We start from the raw sequence: 23516 nt of genomic DNA on the forward strand, positions 1-23516 counted from the left end.
GCTCTTTAAAAAAAACGGACATTTACATAAAACCCCTAATGCTGCCCATCAAACAATACCAGTTAAAACCATAAGCGGAGCAGTTACCCCCAAGCCAGACAAAAATAACATTACAAACTGCCTAATCTATCTCTTCCGCTGGCTGAGGGAACACTTCTCATATCTGAATGGTTCCAAAATGTAAATCACGGTCATTGGAGGATCGAAGGACAGATGAATCCCATTGCAATGGCCAATGATATTGTCCACCAGGACAACCGAACACAGTCAGAATTCTAGTTGTGAAGGTCGACTGTGGCCCGCACTTCAACACACAAGCATAACCATAGTGTGATTGCCCAGGAAGTAGCGCCCACTTCTGATCATCAGATCTCTGACCATAAAGCAAACTGTGCGGCAGAACAAAATCGATGGCATTTGGACAGACCAGTCCACTCTGAACAAAATACTTACTTACCACTTTTACACAGATCAGTAAATCATCTATAGCCAATCCCTTCTACAAAACCATTTTCTTTCACTTTTTTTGTCCCCACTCCCGACTTTCATAGTGATGTACTAATTACTGTATACAAGTGTTTTTTTTACTATGGCATTTCACTCTACTCCCCTACTTCTACAGCAACAAGTTCTGGACTAACGTTACACTTCTGTTAAAGTTTGGATAGATAATCAATGTCCTTCCAGGCTCCAGGCTAGTAGCCACGAACCATCTGCTCTTTGTACTAACACCGCAGTAACACACATGCCCACATTTAAAACCTTCTCTAATAACCAAAAAAGTTCTTAGAACCCTAGGTTCTCAATGCCCAGCACATCCCGAACAGCTGGCCTCAACTCTATACTCTTCTGAAAGCCAAACCCTTCTATCAAGCCTATAACGAGGCTGAAACTGAGGTCCAGTGACTAAGGAATGGCTGCTGGCCACTTCCAGCAGCTCTTTGCAATGACCAACATGTACCCAGCACCCTAGACCCATCTAAGCCAGATGCTGAGCAGTCTTAATCAAAACCTTTCTCTGTCTGTACAAATCCTCTCGCCAGGAGAAGACATATTACAGCCAGAGGAAAAAACATTTTTGGACAACAAAGAATTAATAAGTGTTTGTAAGGCAGAGGGTATGCAACTATAGAAATGCCTTAAGAAAAACATATTTGGGTTCAGTGCAAATCTGATAATTGTGTTACATGCAATGTATTTTGTGCAGGAAGGAGATTGATTAGATCTAGTCACTGACTGGACCAGGTACCAAGCGACCTGTTAAAAAGACAAGTGAGAAGCACACCATTCTGACACTGTACATTTCCAGAATCAGTGCCCACCCTCACCTCTTCTCAGACTCACCGCTGTGCCAATGGCCGCCTTCATAGTGCCGGCAAGCGCTGCTGCCATGCCGAAGCGACCATTGTTCAGGATGTTCATGGCCACCTTGAAGCCGCCACCCACTTGTCCCAGCACGTTCTCTGCTGGGACGCGGACGTTGTCAAAGTGAACCTCAGCTGTGTTGGAGGCCTTGATGCCCATCTTCTTCTCTGGGGGGCCGCTGGGACATGGCAAAGGCACGAAAAGGGATGGAGTCAAGGGAAAAGAAAGGAATCAAGGGTTAGGGAACAGTTCATGGCTTAAGAAATATGGCTCAAGCAAATGTAGAGAAGATGCCTGGTTACATCCTCTGCGCGCTTTTATACCCCTGGCCTTCCTGTGCTTCTAGATAGCCATTTAAACTCTGAACGTCCTACCCACAGTTAGAACTACTTCAATCCATCATTTTGTGAAAAGCTCAGCAGCTCAGCTTACCGGACATTAATTCCTTACAAGTAATGTTGTATTTTTCAGGTTTTAAAGCCTGTGTGAATAATCCCAGTGGTATCCGGATGGAGCACAACAGACTAGCTACCATAAAAAGAGAGCAGCCTAGTTATAGGACCCTACTATTGCCCTTAGCCTGCTAGCCATAGAGTCACTCGCCTGTACTAGGATCCATTACACAGCAAAAATGGGCTAGTCATATTCAGGGAGTAACACAGATACTTGTATTCTCGGACCCAGAAGGGCACTTGCCCTGTTACAAACAGATAATTCCAGCTAAATTCCTATGAGCTGCAATTCAAACTAGTTCTTTGAGCTGGCAATATGTGCACTCACCATCAGTTCACAAACAACCTTAGAGTCTCTACATCAGAGCTGTTTCACCTCCCCAACAGAGCCGTCTGAGAGGTGTCTGTGTTCAAGACAGTGTTCACCCTCTCCTCACTGAAGGCTGTCAGGGAAGCAGGCACAAAGCAGTAGGGGCAGCCTCAGCATTGAGCTCCCAGGGCAAGAGATTGTATCTCAGATGCACAAACCAGTATACACTCCAAAATGTCAAGCAAGCTGTGGTGTAAGGTAGCAATGGCGCGAGTGAGGCAGCTTCTTTTAAAGGATAAAATGGTTAACAAACTATGAAGGACCTAATTCAGAGAGCAAGTCAGCAAGGGGTCTTCTGCAAATGCAAAAAGCTACTACAAGTGTCAGGCATGAGACAGAATCTCAGGTTTTCTGAAGTGAAGATCGGCGTGCACAGCTTTAAATTACGCCTTGTTTGTAATGTTCACAAGGACCAAAGTCACAGGACATTGGTGTTTATCAGGCTGCACTCTAATAAGCACTACTTGTTGCACAGAGGAATACAGATGAGTCGTATCGAGCCCTACTAGTTGGTCCACCCTACCAAGAAGAGAGAAGATAGTCAAAAGCAGCACAGGAGGGAAAAAAGGTTTTGCAAACATGAAAGAAATTGATATGGATAATGCAGAAATCCACTGGTTAGTCCATCGTCACAGGAAGGAATGGTGACAGGCAGGAAGAGGGGGAAGCAGCACAACACTCACCTTGTGACTCCTCCAAAGCTGCGCTCTACGATGAAGGCAGTAATCTTGTCCTTAATCTCCCCTGTGGTCTCGTCCTTCACTGGTGTCTTGGCAAACACAGTAAATATTTCAGCCAAGCTTCCATTGCTGAATAGAAAACCAAAACAATATGTAAGGCATGATCTTATTTAAACGTTGTTCGCACATTTCTTGCTCTCCTTCGTTTACATGCACTAAAGTGTACAGGTGGCACAACAACAGCCGCAGTGAATATCACCATTATCCATGCCAGCTCCCCCCAAACTCGGCCACGTAACTCCCCATATCAGAAAAACGGACACCGCCCTCAATGAACATACCTACAGACCCATAACAAACCTCCCTTTCCTTGCCAAAACCATCGAAAAACGTGTGCTTGCATAACTCACACTGAAAAATACAACTTGCATGACACCTTCCAGTTGGGTCATCTCTAAGGGCAATACTCTACTCAACACTACCTCTGCTATACCCTACACATACCATCTCATCCACTCCATGTAAAAATAATTTCCCGCAGCTAGCTGGCTCATCAGCATTACTGCACTAAACTGCAAACTGTCCAACTCTGTGAAAAATTCCTGAGAATCACACTCAACAGTCATCTTAGCATGAAGGAGCATATTAACGCCTCTGCAAAAAGTGCCCTTTACCTGCTGAAACACCTCAAAAAATTCAAACCCTTCATACACAGTGATGACCTAAAGAGAATGGTGCAAGCCCCGTCCTCCCCAAGCTGGACTACGGTAACGCAGCGATTACGGGCACCCCAAAAACATACCTAGCCCATTTGAAAGCAACACTCCATGCTGTGGCTACGTTACTAGCAGGAGAGAGGCGACATGACTACATCACTCGCACTCCCAAGCAGCTCAACTGGCTTTCAGTAGAGGCGAGAGCTATATTCAAAACTGCATGCATCACTCACAAAGCTCTCCATATGAACACACCAACTTACCACTCAAACTATCAAAAGCTGAACAAAAGAGACCTCTACAAAGCTCAAACAACCTTCTTGCGATTCTGCCTAAATTCAAGAAAAAGAAACATTGCTCCTGCTCAGTCTCCCTGGGAATAGACCTGGAGCCGAAAACGCACTACCTCAAGACTTACACGACAATCAATGTTCCCCTCACTTCAAGACAACATTGAAACTCCTCCCTCAACCAATATTTGAACCCACCCTCCTAAAGCTTCTGGATGATCCATGCTAACGCCCACAAAATTCAAGACTAAGCCTCATCACCTAGATCTATTTGAAAACTCTTATGCCCCCAATCCCGTGACCCCAAGAGGCCCATTCCCAGATCCCCCTGAACTTTTCTCCCACCCAATCTGTGGCCCGCCACAGCCCACTTGATTCTATGTATGTTTACTTATTCCCAGTGTAACCTCGTGTAAATCTACCTAGGCACGGTTAAAACATTATTTTATACGTGTATGAGGTTTCTGCCTCAAAAACGTAATTAGTTTGATTAGCTACTGCTCCTAATGCCTTCATATATTTCACTTACGTACTGCCATTATGTCTATATGCCTTCCCAAATGTGTACTGCTAATATGCGCCATTAAAACATCTATATTTATAAGCTTTTTCTCCCTCTAAAATGCCTTCATATATTTTGTTTACTTACTGCCGTTATGTCTTTATGCCCAACAAAATGTGTACTGCTACTGTGCAATGGTAAAACATATGTATAAGCTGCTTCTACCTCAAACATGTATCAGCTACTGATCCTAATGTCTTCTTAGGTTTTGTTTACGTACAGATATTTTGCCTCATGTTTACCCTCATATATAATATGTAAACCATATAACTCCTACTATGCAAACACTGAAGCGCTCGGATGACCTTCAGGCCAAGTTTATACTATACAAAAGTCTACAAATAAAATAAACAGTTTGGCTTGCAGCAATCAAGGCTTTTTGATTAATGCTCCATTTCCTGCAGCCATGGACACTGCAGTGGCCTTATGTGGTTGAGATAAGAACTGCATGTGAATTCAAGAATTCACTGCTGCACCAGTTTCCTTCCTCCACTGCAGACTTTTGAGGGGACTGCAGGCATCCCACCTAAAAAGTTACCAAAGTACTTCCACAGAAAGCCTCCCCACAAGGTCTTCCATCGATAGCTACGCACACTGGAACCAGGGGCCCACACAGAAAATGTGCCCAAGACACTCATGTCTGTTAATGTGACTCTACTCTACCAGGATGGAAGTGATCACATTTTCTCAGTCACATTTAGACAGCAGAGCTATCAGATAGTTAAAGCTCAGTCCTTTGGCAGGAGAGCCTTTCTTCTGATTTTAGAAGCGCAGGACACTGCAGAGCTACTGCTAAGGTTACAAAAATGTTCTGGCCTTAGATCAAAAAGTTCCAGATTCAGAGAGTAGAGCTCTCTCTCAAGAACACAGACATTACAAGTTTATTGTTAAGACAGCACAGCTATCTCTCATTTTACAAGAATCTTTCAAGCTTCTGTCTCAAACAGCAGAGCTAGCCCTCACTAACTGTTCTCAAAGCTTAGAAACCAGGTGGTTCTGATATTTCAGAATATCTACTGTCTGGCTTTAGACTGCAGAGCTACCCCAGGTTATACATATATGAGAGACGCATGCCTCAGAGGTCAATGGCACCCATCAGGTTACACAGATAGTCAAATTCCCTTGCCCGTTTCAGCTCGTTCCCCTTGTAATCACATAAGATAGTGGACGATGAGGAAAGAAAATTGAACAGGGGTACCCTATTGATAATGTGACGCACAGAATCCTACGGAGAGCAGAGGACAACTATGAAAAATTAGTTTGGCCTAGATACTTTAGGGGCTCAGAAAAAGTGTCCAAAATTGGGAGGACTAATAAGTCTATTAAAGGCAGACTGAAAGTTGTTAGGTGCTCCTGAGCAGATGGGTGTAAAATATTGAGCGGACACAGTTATCATGGGGTACCCAGTGACCATTTGCCAACTGGATGGATATTAAATGACTACTTACTCTTACATTATCTGTTTAACGGAGGCCACTCTGACTAGACTAAAACAATATTTTGACCGAAGGTAATGGGCATAGAGCAGCTGTCAGAAGTCCAGTTGGTCCCGCATGCTGGGTTTCTTTTGTCTGAATGTGCCATGCTCGCGTGTTTTGGTGGGTAGGATTATAGCCAAGCTTTGAAGGTTGACTATTTTGTCCTAGCTTGGGTGTCTCCAAACGGTCAATCGCGAGCTACCAGTAGCTCGTTGACCCCTTCAGAGTAGCTCACAGTCTTAAGTGCATTTTTAAAATAGCACAGAGTGACATTTTTCTCTTGAAAGTAAGGGAAGGCTGCGTTTATTTTATAGTATTATCTCTAGGCTTCAGATAGCAGGGCCTGGTAATGAGCAGTGCTGTAGTGAGATTCATGACCTGGGGCTCAGAGGGGAAGAACTGATGCAGTGAGGTATTTAACTCTTAAAATACGTCCTTGTCAATTCAATATTGGAGTGTGAGAACAAAACAAAACGATGTTTCTGAAAGCTTTTTATGGTAGAAAATTAAAATGAAACGTTATCCTAATGATTAAGTTAAATCTGCATTTTAACTTACTCCCATTTCAAAGTGTAACTTTTTTACACAGAAGGCATCTTGCTCCCACTGTCAGTGCCCCATGTAAAGTATTTTGTTCAAACCCTAGCCTCTGGTTCTATGGACATTAGGCTTAAAGTCAATAAAGCTCGGCTTGAGGGTGTCTGGTAACAATGCGTGAGCTGCTTCGCCTTCAGTAGCTCACGATATTTATCATGGATCAGAAGTAGCTCTCACAACAGAAAAGGTTGGAGACCCTAACTTAGCCTAGCTGGGTGAATTCTAATGGACCTGGGAGTGTGTGGCTTGCATTATGTTTCAGATGGTCTTCTTCCAAGAACCAACCCTGCACCCAGTGCATCTGTACACAGAACATCTTCACATATAGACTCTGCATCTAGCAGGACATGTTGGACAGAACACTAAGCATGCATCCAAAGCAATTCAGGTACATCTCATAGTTGCATGTCATTACAACCAGCAATCCCTTCCAAACACCAGTACACAAACTCACAACACATTAGGCAATACCATGTACATCCGTTCAACACAGGTTAGATGGAAGATGATGTGTAACTGTGAGAAAGTGCCATCTTTCTTGTATTGGTATGCCCCCACTTTTTTTCTGAACTGCTGGTGTGCTTTGACTGAGTGTGCCCTGGGTTCCTGCCAACCAGGTACCCAGGGCTTGTGTTCCTTCCCTAAAACGGTGTTAAAACAAACTCAATTGGCATCTCTGGCCACCTATCAGCCCCTAGTAAATGGTACCCAGGTCATGTTTACCAGAGAAGACCCCTAAGGGCTGCAGCATTTATTGTGCAACCCTTAGGGGCCCTGTACCCTGGCACCCACACACTGCGTTTGCAGGCTGAGTGCCTAAGTACAGAACTAAACAGAACTAAACAAAGAGTTGACAAAGAGTTGACATGGCACACATCCCTGTGTGCCATGCCCAGAGAACCCACTGCCCTGGCATATTTCAGTCACCCCTCTAGCTGGGTGCCCTATGCCAGAGGTGTGGGCACAGGTGCAGGAGCCCTGTTCCCCTACAGTACCCAAGGCCATTCCAGGGCACTGTAAGTGCAGCGATGCCATTAAGAGTATATGGTGCTGGGAGGTTGTCATTAAAAACTCCACAGCACCATAATGGCTACACTGGAGACTGACAAGTTTGGTACCAAACTACTCAGTACATTAAACCCGCACTGATGCCAGTGTGGGATTTAATGTAAAATGCACCAGAGGGCATCTTAAAGATGCCCCATGAAAACCTAACCTACAATCCATATCTGGCTGAGTGGCTGCAGAGTCTGCCAAACAGCAGACCTGTTGCTGCACCCCTGGGTGGAGAGCCCCCCACTCTCCTGGACCTGCAACAATGCACATCCTGGGCGAGGTGCTAGGTCTCCTCCCCCAGGCTGGGCAGGGGGAAGCTTCAAAGGCATGCTGCCTCTGTGAGCTTCTCCAGACCATTTGCTGTACCCAGCAACTGGCCCCACCAGTCCTGAGGCGAAGCACGACCCCGGGCTCCGGCCATCTTGAAGATGGGGATCCGCCCAATCCCAGCTAGGCTCCTGCCCCTCTCCTACAGGAGAGGAGCAGGCTAGGGGGGTGTACCGACCCCAGGACAGGGACCTATTGGTCCCTGCCCTTGCCCTACCTGTAACGCCCCTAAATTCAGTATTTAGGGGCTCCCTGAACCTTCCTTCCTCAGATCCCGATAAGAAAAGAAGAAAGAAGATCAAGAAGAAGAAGACCCGCCGTGCAGCTGCTAACAACAGGACGACAACAACTGACTTGGCCCCAGCCCTACCTGCCTGTCGACCCTGGAACCTGCTCCTGCCTAATCCTGGCGACAGCAACCTTGGGACACCCAGAGGACCTGCCTGCCTTGACCCTCTCGAAGATTGTGACTCCAATCAGCAGAGGCTCTGCTGCAACCACACCTCTGGTGCCAAGCAGGAAGCTCTGGACCAGCCCACTCTGCACCCGCCGAGCCCGGCCCCTGCCCAAGTGATCCAAGACCACAAGGACGTCCCCCTGGCAACTGGGACCCGAGGTCCAGTGCCCAAAGACCCTCGACGACCCAGACGACGCCTGCAGACTCAGAACCAGGTGCCCCCCCAACCGCGACCAGCCGAGGGTAAGCTTTTCCGACACCGAAAGACACCCCTGCAACCCCCTGCGCCTTCCTTTGGGGTACCTACCTGTGCTCCAAGATCCCAACTTACCTCTCGAAGTGGTGGTCGCCCCTGAAGAGTCTCTGTCCCCAAGCCTGCAGCCTTTGTCTGCCTTTTACCTTTCTCATTGAATAACATTGAGTGCCCGACGGCTCAAAAGCACCCTGCACCCAGCCGCCCGAGTGCCGCTGGCTGTGCCACCTTTGTCCTATCCTGCTTCCCCCTTTGTCCTAAACAAGTGACCAGGAGCCCAGCTCCCACACGTGGCCTGCTAGCCAGTAACCGGAGGCCCCCTATCACCCATTGGATAACATTGTGCCTAACTACCTCTGCACCCGGCCGCTGAGGGTGAACCAACTGTACCTACCTGACCCTTGGAGACCCTTAAGTCTATGCCCGGAACCACAACTTCACAAGTCGAGTATTCACCAGGAGACCGGTAACTCACTTACCTGCCATTGAATAACATTGACTGGTTTGACTCGAAAAATCTTCTAAGTGTCTACTTTTGAAAACTTGAAATATTACTATAAAATCATCCGAAATCCGAATTCCGAAATACTCACCTGTGACCAGGAGAGGAGCCAGTACTGTACATTGTAGCCCAGTGCTGAACCGCAAAAGTAATACCTAGCGGGTTTACTAGTAACCTGTATTTTCTCCATAGGAATCCATTGTATGCTTTTCTATGGAATTTCTTCTGTCTACTTTTGAAAACTAGAAATATTCTTTAACAATCATACAAAATACTGAAACATAATTACTTATCTGTTTTAAGTTGATGCCCCAGGAGCCCAGTACTGGATTACAAAAGTAACGAGAACGTACTTTACCAGCAACCTGAATTTTCTCCCATTGGATAACATTGCCAGATTTCTGTTGAAAAGTTTCAGTGCGAACTTTTAAAATAGCTTTTTATTCCTGAAAAATCAATGCAATACCTGAAAGTGTTTTCAGCTTAGACCCCAGGACTGAATCTAGGAGCCAGTCCTGGAATTACAAAAGTAATCTACAAAGTAATCAACTGTACTTATATGATGAAAACCCATTGAGCTCAATTCTAAAGTGTGTTTAGACTTGTGTTGCCTACTGCAACCCCTGTATCTATTGTATTCACAAAGTTATTGCCTCTTTTGCAAAGTAATTACATGAGAGTACTCGTCTCGAGAAAAGTATATTTTTATACCTGTTGGTTCTAAAAATAAAACAACTACTTCTGTTGATATAAAAACAATTGGCCTGGAGTTCAGTTCTTGAGGGTGTGAAACCTTTTGCTGACTGAGTGTGTACAACAAATACTTTACACTGTCCTCTGGTACTGCCTTACTGCGCGACCAAGCTACCACTTTTGAGAGTAAGGTCAGACCTGACTTTAACCTCTGTTATACCTCTGGGGTTTGTGGACTCTATACACACTGTACCTTATTCTGGTCCAGGATATATAGAGCCACTTTCTCACAGTAACAAAACTTGACTGTTCTCTATGACCGTAACATTGTATAGGCTGTATGGTGTTAATTATTGAAAATAAATAACTTTGAAAGACAATAAAACATCATCTTTCGCGATTCATTATAGTCATAATATTGTTGTTTGAAGAATTTTGTGGTGCACCTTTGCGGTTGCTCACCAGTAACATTGTATAGTCCTGGACACTTGCTGGACAGTAAGGGGGTTATGGCTGATGGGAAGGGGCGCTCTCAGTTGCTGAAGCTTGGGGGAGGGGGGAGAGAGTGGGGCTCAAGGGGCTGTGTGAATGGCGTTCTCCTTTATTGTAAGAGCCGGGTGGGGGGTTTAGTATTAGGTCCTGATGGGCGGCCTGGTGGGGAGTCGAGAGTGGGGGGGGGGGGGGGGGGGGGGCGGGGGGGGGGGTAGTTGTCTTCCCTTTTTTCCTTTTTGGTTTTGTGCGTAGGTTAGTAAGGGAGACTGATGGGGAAGCTGTGTACGACCTGGCACCAGCGTGGGAAGGGAATATCAGCAGTTGAGGTTGTTGCTAGTATATTGCTCGTGGGTGGGGTTGGTTGTTAGAGGTAGTTGTAGGCATCGCATGTATGACACATTGGGCATGGGACTGGGGAAACATTGAGAGTGTAGTACGGGGGGGGAGGTGGGACACATAGTAGACAATGAGTTACAAGTTTGTGAGATGGAATGTGAGAGGGCTTGGTACTTGCACAAAACAATACAGAGTATTATCTTGGCTTCGAAGACATAAAGGTGTCAATTGCATGTCTGCAGGAGACTCATCTTACACAGGAAGGGGCACAGAAGTTGGGAGGAAATGGCGGGGTCAGGTGTTCCATTCCTCTTATTCCTCATACGCTAGGGGGGTGCGGATATGGGTGGCGCCCGGGGTACCGTTTGCACCCCAGTATGTGGAGGCAGATATTCAGGGCAGGTATTTGCTCCTCAGGGCTAAGCTAGATGGCAGTAACTATGTATCTCAGTGTGACCTCTGGTCAACCAGCCGTGCCTTAATGAGTCTGTCAATGTGCATATATGATGTTTTGATGCTGATGGGGGGGGATCTTGTTGTTTGTTTATTGTCTTAAAAAAAATGGCAAAAATTAAGTTTATTAAAAAAAAAAAACATTGTATAGTAAATGTGCGATAGGCTTATGTCTTGAATGTACAATGATGGAAACTGTTAATATGTGAACATGTTTTGCTGTAACTGTTATTGTTGCAAGTCCAAACTTCAATCAAAATAATAATTGTAAAAAACAAAACAGGTCAGATGTTCCTTACAGCTGGCTATCAGCTAGCACGACATTAAACAACACTCATAACTGTGTACATTGGACAAGGTTGCACACAAATGTCGAGATGAGCTGAAGCAAAAGGTGCATGCAACATCTAACAGAATACACGAGACGGAACATTGAATTCAAACCCAACACAGCTTAGCTAGTCCATGTGAAACGTGTACCATGAGCTCACAATAGCACCACATTTAATGATACACCTCTGTTCAATCCTAAGTTCACAAGCCAGGTGATTGTGAAATATTTTCTGTCTCATATGGTCGTGGTTTTAAAGTTGTGAAATATTGAAGCCTGCAATCACATTGGCTCTGTAGAAGTGTCAGATCACTGGACCTGGTGGTCTCTCACCTGATCCAGATCTTCCCTCCATTCATGGTGTAGTACTTGCCACAGTCGCTCTTTACTGCTGTGGTTTTGATGGAGGCGGCATCGGAGCCACTAGCAGGTTCCGTCAGACAGAATGCAGCGATTGTCTCTCCTGTGGAAACAGAGCAAGAGAGTCACAAACAACAAATCTCAGCGATTCAGATGTGTCCTTTGCTCGTCTCGCTCATCGATCTCTGTGCTGAATCCTCAGACACTGCTACATGCAGGAAATCCATCCCTACCCACAGTAGGATCTCTGCCTCTTCCACCCACCACTGGACATCTCTTCTGCCTAGAGCAGGATCTTCCGTCCCTACCCAAACCAGGCCCTCCTTCCTCGCTATAGCAGGCTTTCCCCTCCTAATCGGAGCAGGCTGTTCCCATTCACTTGTTCCTATTTCCCTCCCTCCTTTTGTTCTAGATCACTCTCCCCTTGTGAATACCGTGCTTGTGGTCTCTTCAGGATCACCCTTGTCAGAGCATATTCAAATCTCTATCCTTCTATTGACCCGCACACGCTGCAGTCATTCTTCTGAAGACTTGCCACCTTTTCCCATTTTTCTACCATCATCCACTGGGAAACCCTCCTTACCTGTGGCCAGCTTGGGAAGGTATTTCTCCTTCTGCTCCTTGTTCCCAAAGAGAAGAATCCCCTTGAAGCCAATAGACTGATGGGCCCCCAGGGTAATGCCCACACCAAGGTCATGCATGCCCACTATCTCCACCAGTCGGGCGTACTGCAAAAAACACGAGAGACAGGAAAAAGTTGAGTACTTTCAAATTTACAAATATAGGGAAACAGACACATTCACTATCCTAGCAAGCTTTCCCAATGTGTCTGGGAGAAGCAGGATATTAACCAACTAGGGTTGATCCAAGGTTTGTGTTTGGAGTATCCCCGAGACAGAGAGCAGCAGGTCACGTGCTGATAAAGGTTACAGTAGGGAGCGGTGTAGGAAAGTGCCCTTTTTATATGGTCACCCCCACTCTGTCTGATAATTTTTGCTAATTACAAACAAGCTTTGTGGTTTATGTTATCTAACTCACATGTGTAAAATCTTATGTTGGATGTACCAGAAACAGAGTATAATTGAGAATATTACAACACTTACAAGGAATCAAAAATCAAGATCATACCTATCAGATTGCCGAACACTTTGTAGAAAAGCATAAAGCCAGAATACTAACTTATTTTGGGATAAAACAAAAATTGGAGAACGAGGGGTTAACAATTTAACTTAAGAAGAATGAAATAAAGATTAATACTAATGGGAACAGAGGCCGCTTTTGGACAGAATGGTCGCTGAACTACACGTTCATTTATAAAAATGTAATCCCTAGATTAGTCAACATGTTTTTTTTGACAACTTTTCAATTCTGTTTTCTTAAATCAATTTCTTCATGCATCTTGCATCCATCTTGCTTTTACCACCATAGTAGGTAGGCATGATTGGAATATTTTCTACCATATTTATGCCAGATTTTTATGATGGGATTTGTTTTACATATATATTACTACAGTTGAACCAACTAAAAAGGTAGCTAAATGCACCTGAACTTCAGATAGGAAAGATTAAGAACTTTTGTACTGTCTTTTGTAAAAAAAAAAAAAAATTAGAATCATGGTACTGTATGTATGAGCACTTTAAGCATGCTCACCTTTATAATACAGCACCTTAGTAGGATTAGTGCAATAGATAAAGGTGGTGTATTTTGTATATCTGAAATACCATATCGTTTTATCCTGGTTTTAAAAGGATAGATGAGTTAAATTATGGCATGTGCACTTTATAGAACAATGTGCAATAGGCTCATCTATTCAAAACATTTAAGCACTCTCGGATTCAAGTTAAGCAGTCTTTGAAAGGTCAAATTTCTAATAGAGTGATAATTACAGTACTTTACAGAAATTTCCACACATTTGGTTAATGGCCTTTTAAAGTCAAGAAATGTATTTTCACTCGCAATTTAGAAAATATCTATTATTGGATCAATGGGAATAATGAGTACGTAGCTAAACGATGAAAACTACAGGAGAAAGATATGGTGGTACTTTACAGTAAGAGAAGAAAATGACCTGAAATATGGTACAGTTTTATGGAACTATGGCATTTCTTTATCCATATCAATAAAAAAGAAAAAACTACTTTCATGACATGAAATTAAGAAACAAGGACCTGTATATTTACAATATAATAAACAAGAGAGGTTTATTCAATATAAGTAAGGAACTGGTTTTGAAATGCTGAAAAATTATAACATGGAAAAAAAGAAAGGAAAAAAGTAAAACAAAAAAGGTTTTTCAAATATGTATAAGATTTCTTCACGAATACCTTGCAGTTATGCAAATAGAATTTCAAGTACTTTACTATACAATACTACTGAGGAGAAGAAAGATATGCAATATGGCAAAGTATTGGGTGTTGAAAACGGTCTATGAGCGTGTCTGCTCTAGTTGTTTATTTAAGGAATAAACACTGTAAAAGGCCGATCACATGAGTTTAAATAGAAGGGCTAATCGAAAAGGGCTCTATGGTCCAACAGAAGGCTGAAACGCCTTGTCTGTCTGTCTGTGTCTCACTCACTCACTCCCTCTCATATTGGCACAGTTAATCTTACATTAGGCTGGGGCTATTTGATATCAGAGGGCGCTGGGACACAGTCAATCCCATATTAAGTCAGTGTCACTGGAAGGCCAGAGGGGCGTGGGCAGAATCAGTCACGTTAGGCGCATACTTCTGAGTTGCAAGGTGGGGTGGGGGGCGGGGGCCAACAGTTATTCACATGGTGAGCCTGTGCCTCTGATGGAAGGTCTGCAATGTAGACAGTCACAATTCCAGCTAGTGTCAATGAATGAAGGTACGATTTAGAAAAGGAGGTGGTGATGAACAGAGTGTCTGAATTAAGCAGACCACTCTTACCCAGTCCAAATATCAGGGCTTGATCCATCACCGTTATTTATCTCACTGCCCCATCCCAGCTCAGAACCTGGCTATATGCAAATCAGTCTGTCCCTGGCCCAGTGCATCATGGGAACAGGGCAGACTAAACTACCAAGCCAATTCTTCACCAGAAAGGAGACAAGCTACCGGGGACCGGTTTCTGGCATTTCAGCCGTCTTCGGCCCGGCTTGCTTGAATCCTGATGGAGCAGTGAGAAAGGGACTCATGTCTGAGTATACCCTGCCACGCCTATAGTGGCCAAAAACGATTTAGAAAAGGAGGTGGTGATGAACAGAGTGTCTGAATTAAGCAGACCACTCTTACCCAGTCCAAATATCAGGGCTTGATCCATCACCGTTATTTATCTCACTGCCCCATCCCAGCTCAGAACCTGGCTATATGCAAATCAGTCTGTCCCTGGCCCAGTGCATCATGGGAACAGGGCAGACTAAACTACCAAGCCAATTCTTCACCAGAAAGGAGACAAGCTACCGGGGACCGGTTTCTGGCATTTCAGCCGTCTTCGGCCCGGCTTGCTTGAATCCTGATGGAGCAGTGAGAAAGGGACTCATGTCCGAGTATACCAGTATGCCAGAAACCGGTCCCCGGGAGCTTGTTTCCTTCCCAGTGTAACAATTGGCTTTTGTAGTTTGGTTTGCCCTGTTCCCATCATGCACTGGGACAGGAACAGACTAATTTGCATACAGCCAGGTTCTGAAACTGGGATGGTGCAGTGAGCTAAAAAACGGTGTTGGATCTAGCCCTGATCTCTTGACTGGGTGAGAGCTTTCTGCTTAATTCAGAGACTCTGTCCCTCACCACCCCTTGTTGTAAATATTTTTGTCCACCCTAAGCGTGGAAGGGTATTCTCAGATGTGAGACCCTTGCTCATTGCACCATCAGGATTCAAGCAAACCGGGCCGAAGACGGCTGTAATGCCAGAAACCGGTCCCCGGGAGCTTGTTTCCTTCCCAGTGTAAGAATTGGCTTTTGTAGTTTGGTTTGCCCTGTTCCCATCATGCACTGGGACAGGAACAGACTAATTTGCATACAGCCAGGTTCTGAAACTGGGATGGTGCAGTGAGCTAAAAAACGGTGTTGGATCTAGCCCTGATCGCTTGACTGGGTGAGAGCTTTCTGCTTAATTCAGAGACTCTGTCCCTCACCACCCCTTGTTGTAAATATTTTTGTCCACCCTAAGCGTGGAAGGGTATTCTCAGATGTGAGACCCTTGCTCATTGCACCATCAGGATTCAAGCAAACCGGGCCGAAGACGGCTGTAATGCCAGAAACCGGTCCCCGGGAGCTTGTTTCCTTCCCAGTGTAAGAATTGGCTTTTGTAGTTTGGTTTGCCCTGTTCCCATCATGCACTGGGACAGGAACAGACTAATTTGCATACAGCCAGGTTCTGAAACTGGGATGGTGCAGTGAGCTAAAAAACGGTGTTGGATCTAGCCCTGATCTCTTGACTGGGTGAGAGCTTTCTGCTTAATTCAGAGACTCTGTCCCTCACCACCCCTTGTTGTAAATAATGAATGAAGGTAGGCAGGCTCAAAGCTAGGACAATTAAACTGATACCTCTAAGAGAGCAGCAGGTTTGGGTACCATCTGTTTATTTACGTTAGTGATGTTGAGGTGGAGTAAAGTCCTGTATGAAGCCAACGCATCCAAAATGCCTCCGTCCGACTGACCGTCAATGTCCCTCGCCACAGCCACATCCCCCCCCACCTGAGAGACCTACACTGGCTCCCCGTTGACAAGAGGATCACCTTCAAGCTCCTCACCCACGCACACAAAGCACTCCACAACACCGGACCAGCCTACCTGAACTGCAGACTCAGCTTCCACACCCCCACCCGCCAGCTCTGCTCCGCCAGCATCGCCCTCGCCGCTGTCCCCCGCATCCACCGAACGACCTTCGGCGGCAGATCCTTCTCCTACCTCGCTGACAAGACCTGGAACACCCTCCCTACCCACCTACGGCAGACCCAAGACCTACTCACCTTCAGAAGACTCCTCAAGACCTGGCTCTTCGAGCAGTAGCAGCACCCCCCTCTCCCCTCAGCGCCTTGGGACCCTCACGGGTAAGCAGCGCGCTTTACAAGTACTCTGATTGATTGATTGAAGCCAAAATCTGTGGCACTTTAGAGGCAGTACAATGGAGAATTACTTACAAGCCTAGCTAATGTGTCCGGTTTGCTATGGAACTGTCAGTTTCATGTGAAGTCCACAGGGCTAGGGTGGAGTTAGTCACATAGCATGTCAAGGGATAGCAATATGTCTGTAAGCAGGGGCAGCAGGAGGAAAGTCAATTAAATGTCAAGTATCTCAGAGTGTAAGACGAGAGCAGCCAAACTAAAATATTACACACTTGTCATCTCCGTGTTAACGGAATGGTGAGAACTAATTAATCATTGAGAACAGGGTTTCTTTAAGATGTGGTGTCTGTCCACAAGGTCTCTCAGTGTGTTGGATATATATATATATTCCAGCCCAACACTCTCCCTGTAAGAAAGATATCCGGGCCACTTCGAGTTTGCAAAGCGTGTTTATTTCAAAAACGGCTTTTCCTCGACGTGTTTCGCAGGTGAAACCTGCTTTATCACGAGAGCCCGAGGCCCGCCACTGGAAGCGGCAGGGATCCGAAGCGACTTTGTTTTGGCTGGATTAATATAATATAATATATATATATAATAACATTAACATAGCCTGTCGCCTCTGCCAAATATCACATTTTAAACCTCACATTTTAAATTTGTAATTTTTACAGATTTTACTATCACTGGGTTGCACTTATATTGCTCTTAGCCACTTGTTGATCAGCTTACAGTTGAGTCTTTTGTCCATATGGCAAGTATATAGCTCATTGAGTGCTTTACACAATGGACAATCTGATCTTTTTTGCAGGAATGTTAACAATTCTTTACGGGCACAAGGGGTGTCCACACTGAACTAGTCAAACTTAATGATGACTATGTATTCAGTGACATATTAATATCAAAACTTGATGACACCAATTTATACTTACATGCACATATTTATATGTTTATATGCAATACTATATGCAATTTTATGAGTATTTATTGAGAGCGTACCCTATTGCACTTTATATATCTTTTTAACATCGCAAAGCTTTGCACAGTGGTTTTTATTTTACCTATTGCTGCTTTGTTGTATATAGATGAATTTTAAATGAGTATATATACCAATGTATTTATGTATCTATATTTATTGTATATTATGGTTCTCTCAAATGGGTCATCAAGGACCATACTTTCAAATGCACATTCCTGCTCATGAATTGTCATCATTAATTTTTATGCATTTATGCAGTTAGTTGAACTTGTTAGTATGTTTTCTATTTTCTTTACATCTGGCATGCAATAATTGGCTAAGAGCCCTTTAAATTGAGCACACCCGCCATGTAACAGTGTCATGTGATCAAGGTGCTTCGGGCACCGAAACGCGTCGTGGTGGAGTGGTTGTGAGCAAATAAAATCACTATACCTAAGTTTGCCTCGTCTTCTTTTGCTGCCAGACCGCTGCAGGACGTCTTTATGATATATATATATCTTAAAGTTACCTGCCAGTACGACAATACTACAATCTTAAATGCTGTGAATTACTATAAAAAATGAGAGGGCACACGCAATAGGGAAAGGCCTAAACATGCCCAGAGCATGAACCGGATCCGCGTTGCAGGCGGAAAAGAAAAAAACTGACGTAGGCGCGCTGGGGTGGGACTTATGTGACCTCGTTGACGTCACGTACGCATGATGCCGTCCCCCCCGGCGCGCAGGGATGCTGTGGCAAAAAAAAAATCTAAATCCAGTCTCACGCCTGGGGGTAATTCTACGTTAAGGCAGCTAATAGTCTCTATCAGATACCGCTTCTTTTAAGACAAGTTCCATTCTCCACAGTAATTTGTTTCTAACAAAAAATGTTTTGAGTCGGAGTAGTTATCGGTAAAGTAAGAAGGTTTGTACTTGTGCAGACCTCTCACAGTTGTTCATCTTGCTGAAGAACTGGTAGCACATCTTTGCCAATCCCAGGAATGGTATCCAACTGTGGAGTGTCCTACAAGACATTATAGACTCTGTTTTGAGTCTTTTACTTTCTATACCAAGAGATTCCCCAGAGGGATCCTGGTTGCTCTCTGAATTTGGTTGTCAGTGGTTGTGGTTGCACTCATAGTTTATTAAGTCAGATCTAAAAAAAATCCTCACTTTGTCTCTGTGACGGGCGTTGATTAGGTTGTAAATTAACCTACCAAGTTGCATGATGGCTTGACTTCTAAATGTGGCGCACTTCTGTGTAAACGGTCACTCTTCAGAGAGCTGCCTCAAACTGCTGGTTTGCTCTAAATAGTGGTCTGAGTCAGTGTGCCTTCTTTATGATGAAGGTATCAGAGTAATATAATCTTTTTGAAGAGTTGAGGTGGATGATTAGGTGAAATACCTCAAAACCTTAGAGCTGTAGGAGGTCTAATTTCCCTGCACTCCAAATCATTACAGTGGAGGTACTGCAAAGGTCTGCTGTCGTGGACAAGAAGACAGGTGCTCTTCAGCAGAGTCATGGTTAGGTTCTTAAACTGCAGTGGCACTTATGTTTGCATTGTAGTAGGGATATTTTGAAGGTATGTGTCCTTTCCAAATGAAAATAGTTGGGAGCGAAAATGAACGACATGCACTTGACTACAGTGTCGGTAAGAGGGTTCTGTCCTCCAATGGCGTTACTAAGTCTTTAGCCGCATTCTTGTATAAGAGCCGAACAGTGATACACAGCTATGGTTACATGCAGTGTTCTTTGTGGTTGAGAGACAGTAGAATTCGGATCGTTTAATAAATCAATGGAGTCCAGAATTTAATTGGGGGTCCTTCATCTGAATTGTTTCGGCATCTGTTTCATTCAGCCACTGCTGTTCCCCCCCCCCCCCCCCCCCCCTTTAGCATCGGTAATAACGCACTCTTTGTTGTTTACCTTTTGCAGCTTTGGGGCCATGAAGAACCACATGTGTGCTATGTTTCCTGGTACCTGGCCCAGAGTGTGCTATGGAGTTTCCTTTTTAGGTCTTGCCTGTCGATGCGCATGCGCATCGAGCTTGCGAGACTATGGGGGCTTAAACAGACTTTAACCAACTTGCAAGGAATCGTGGCGATTCCTTGCAGTGCCCGTGAAATTCAAGCTCAATGCGCATGCGCATTGAGCTTAAAAGCGCGTGCACATGCCCCCAGCCGCCTGCGTTGCATGTATTTTCCCTCAGGCGCACTCCTCCCACACCCCCGCTCCGCCCCCTCCCCTGCCTGCAGTGTCGCATTTCTTCAGTTCCCTCAGCCGCACTCCAGGCCCCTGCTGCTTTCACACCCTCTCCCCGCTCCGCCCCTTCCCTCAGCCGCACTCCAGGCCCCTGCTGCTTTCACACCCTCTCCCCGCTCCGCCCCCTCCCCTGCCCGCCGTGTCGCATTTCTCCTCCCCCTCCCCTTCTCTGCCTTCCCTCCGTCTTGTTTTTTTTTTTCCCCCTCCGCCCCTCCCCTGCCCACCGTGTCGCATTTCTCCTCCCCTCCCCCCCCCGACTCGCATTTCTCCTTCATTGAAGGTGGGGATTTAATTCAATCGACTTCATGTTTGAAATTTCACTACAGGGGCTTAAAAGTGGAACATGCGTTGGGTGGAGCAAGAGGCATATAACTGTTGTTTGTCCTGTGTTGGCCAGGAAGGACGAGGAAAGGCTCTTCTATTTTCTTTAACATTTTGAACCAGCACTCTCCAAAACAGCTGTGATTTTGCAGGAAATGCTGACAAGCGCTCATGTGCTCTGTGATACCGCCCTGCTTTATGTGGAACTTTTTCATCGCTGCATACATACTTTTAAATCTCTACCCAAAACTATACTTATGTCGCAATGCTAGCGTTGCAACCAAAAGGGGCATTTATATTTCTATAATTGGAATGTTTGTTTTTAAATTAAGTAGCTCTTGCCGCACAGAGCAACTACAATGGACAAATAAAAACACGAGGTAAATTCCGAAAAAGGTGCTCCTGTTCTCTCCGCTCCCCCACTTCTGAAGATGTGGAGTTGTGCAATTGTACTAGTTCTCTTTGCTCTTGTGGTGGGTAAAGGGCGTGGCTGGCCTGCATGCTGGATCTTTGGTGTTCAAATGTTTCTCAGGAGCTGGAGGGAGCGGTACAGCCTTTGTGGTAGTGGATAATAGGGTTTAACATTCCGAGCAGCTTAATTTAATAAAAGATAGATTGTTGTTAATTTTTTTCTTCGTTCATGCCACCTATATTTCAGTATGCATGGATCCTTGCTCCCGCCTATCTTTCATCCTCCCCGGCACCGACTCCAATCTCCCTTTCCCCTTCACCACTGACCCCCTCCCCTCCCCCCTTGAGCACGGGTTCAGACTGTAGCCTTTCCTTTCTCCGGTAATGGTATTTTCTCCTCTCAATTTTTTTGCACTTACTTTGTTTTTTTTTCTGTCGCTCTGTTCTTCGATTACCTCCCCCCATCCTCCAGCATCACCCCCCTCCCACGCTCGCCATCCAGGAGTAGCTTGCTGTTTTTTCTCTCTTCCACATCTCCAACACCTCTATTCCCCCTCCAGCCACTCTCTCCAGCACTAGCTCGCGCTCCTTCACCCACCCTTCCCCTCTGTCACCACATCTCCAGCCCCCCTCACCCCGACCAGCACCTTGAGCACTGAGTCTCTCTCCAGCACGTATACTCTGCGCACCCTGCACTGCTCTAGCTTACCCTTTCTTCTCTTTTGAACAAATTGGCCACATGCCGCCCCCGTCTCCCCTCAATCACTGTCAGTTGTTTTCGGCCAGATCCCGGTACTGAACGATGTCATTGATGACCCGCAGGGTGGGGAGGAGACTGACAAAATGCTGCAACTCCTGGCCGAATTATCCGACAGCGCTATTATGTGGCTTTGAAAAGCAAATTATATTGTACATTGTGAATGAAACAAATTATGCGCCACCTTTTCATCCACCACCACATCCACCACCACCACATCTTCCACCACATCCACCACCACATCCACCACCTCATCCACCACCTCATCCACCACCATCACCACATCCACCACATCCACCACATCCACCACATCCACCACCACCACCACCACCACATCCACCCCCACATCCACCACCACCACATCCACCATCACCACCACCACCACATCCACCACCACCATATCCCCCAGATCCACCACCACCACATCCCCCAGATCCACCACCACCACATATATGTGTGTGTGTGTGGCTCTGTGTGTGTGTAGGTGCAAATGCAATCTTCTAGGATTTTCGTCACAATAAAATACACTGAACATAATCTTCACAAAATTTATTGACAAACATTTAAGCTATTGCCATTATAAATTACAATTTTTTAAATTTAAGTATTAATTATTTACAAAATTAAAAGCCATTGTTATTTGTAATATCAATACATGTAAGTCACGTAAATACAACACACATTGCATTACAAATGCTATAGGTGTCACATTTGCGAAAGTTAAAACTATTGACATTGTAACTGACGAAGCTATTAAATTTGATATTTTCAAAACCAACACATAAATAAAAAAAAGTGTCATTTACAATACCAATCGCTCACACTTTCCTAATGCGAGACCTATTGCATTTCCAATGCTTGTTTATTTAATTGCTTCTCCATGCAGTTTTTGCATAAGGCCTTCTATCCTAAAGAAGACAGTGCGATTTCTGGGCATATGCGGCAGTGTTCAATACAACGACTGCTACTTTCTCGCCAGGCGTTGAACTATGATACTGTAGTGGTTGTAGAGTGACTCAATAACCCTCCTCTTAATTTATGTCAGATGATATCACTGTCATGTGTATGTCCAGGAAGCAGAGGGTGCTGCTCTCCGAAGGGAGGAGGAGAGAGGGCTGAGGAAGCAGCCCACCGCGCTGGAGTGGGAGGCCATGCTAATTGACCTGGAAGCACTGGAATTGTCTCCTGCACAAGATGCTGAGACCCCGTAGGCTAGAAGGCTGCTTAGATTCCTGAGGGTATTAGGCTCTGTTCCATTGAAATGACAGGACTCTATCCGATTCATCGCTTCCTTCAGGAGGAGAACCGCAGGGTAACCCCGGCAACCATAGTGGCAGAGTCCTTACAATTCTGTCAGGGTTGGGGCATAGTCTGAAAGGTTGACAATGCAGTCCTGTTGATGCTAGGTGTCTTTCTTCTACAAGTACCTGTTTGCATGGCTGTTGAAGTGTTTCTTGCCCTTTGTCTCTGGCCGTCAAGTTTTTTTTCTCCACAATCCCATTTGGAAATGGTTATGATTTTTCAAATGGGTCATATTCTTTTTTTTATAATCAATTTTATTAGCATTTATAAGAGCAAAAACATAAGAAGATAGCAAAAAAGTGCACAAATTGGGTCATATTTATGCATTCCTTCCTAGGATTGTGGTAAATTATTTTTGTATCATCTCTCTGAGATTTTAATAGGCATTGATTAGGTTGTAAATTAACATTTCAGTGATCGTGATACGTAAGGTTTCTGAAAAGCATGTGTTGTACGTACATATAAGATGCAAATGTGAGCTTCAACTCACCTGGGTGTTGCATAGGCCCAGCCCTCCTAGATCAGTGGGGACTTGGAGTCCAAAGGCCCCCAGCTCCTTCAGGCCTTGCATCGTGCTATCTTCGACCTTTTCCAGCGCGTCATTCTTGGATGGGTTATTCACCGTCTGGGATTGTGGATGAAAAGGGATAGGGAGCAGGAAAGAGAAGACTGGTTACAGATGAGCACAAAGCACAAGTTATCCAGT

General features: G+C 45.0%; 1 protein-coding gene across 2 annotated transcripts in view; it reads right to left on the reverse strand.

Annotated features, from left to right (window-relative positions):
* ACADVL (acyl-CoA dehydrogenase very long chain) overlaps positions 1 to 23516 on the reverse strand; it is a 137008-nt gene that overhangs the window by 68503 nt on the left and 44989 nt on the right. For both annotated transcript variants that reach the window (XM_086946104.1, XM_086946103.1), the window contains 5 exons: positions 23301 to 23435; positions 12354 to 12498; positions 11744 to 11873; positions 2871 to 2996; positions 1345 to 1543 (listed from right to left, as the gene is read on the reverse strand). In XM_086946104.1, coding sequence (XP_086802230.1) covers positions 1345 to 1543; positions 2871 to 2996; positions 11744 to 11873; positions 12354 to 12498; positions 23301 to 23435 — 735 coding nt within the window. The remainder of the gene's footprint in view (positions 1 to 1344; positions 1544 to 2870; positions 2997 to 11743; positions 11874 to 12353; positions 12499 to 23300; positions 23436 to 23516) is intronic.

This window comes from Lissotriton vulgaris, chromosome 12, assembly GCF_964263255.1.
Source record: "Lissotriton vulgaris chromosome 12, aLisVul1.2, whole genome shotgun sequence".
Classification (NCBI taxonomy): domain Eukaryota; kingdom Metazoa; phylum Chordata; class Amphibia; order Caudata; family Salamandridae; genus Lissotriton; species Lissotriton vulgaris.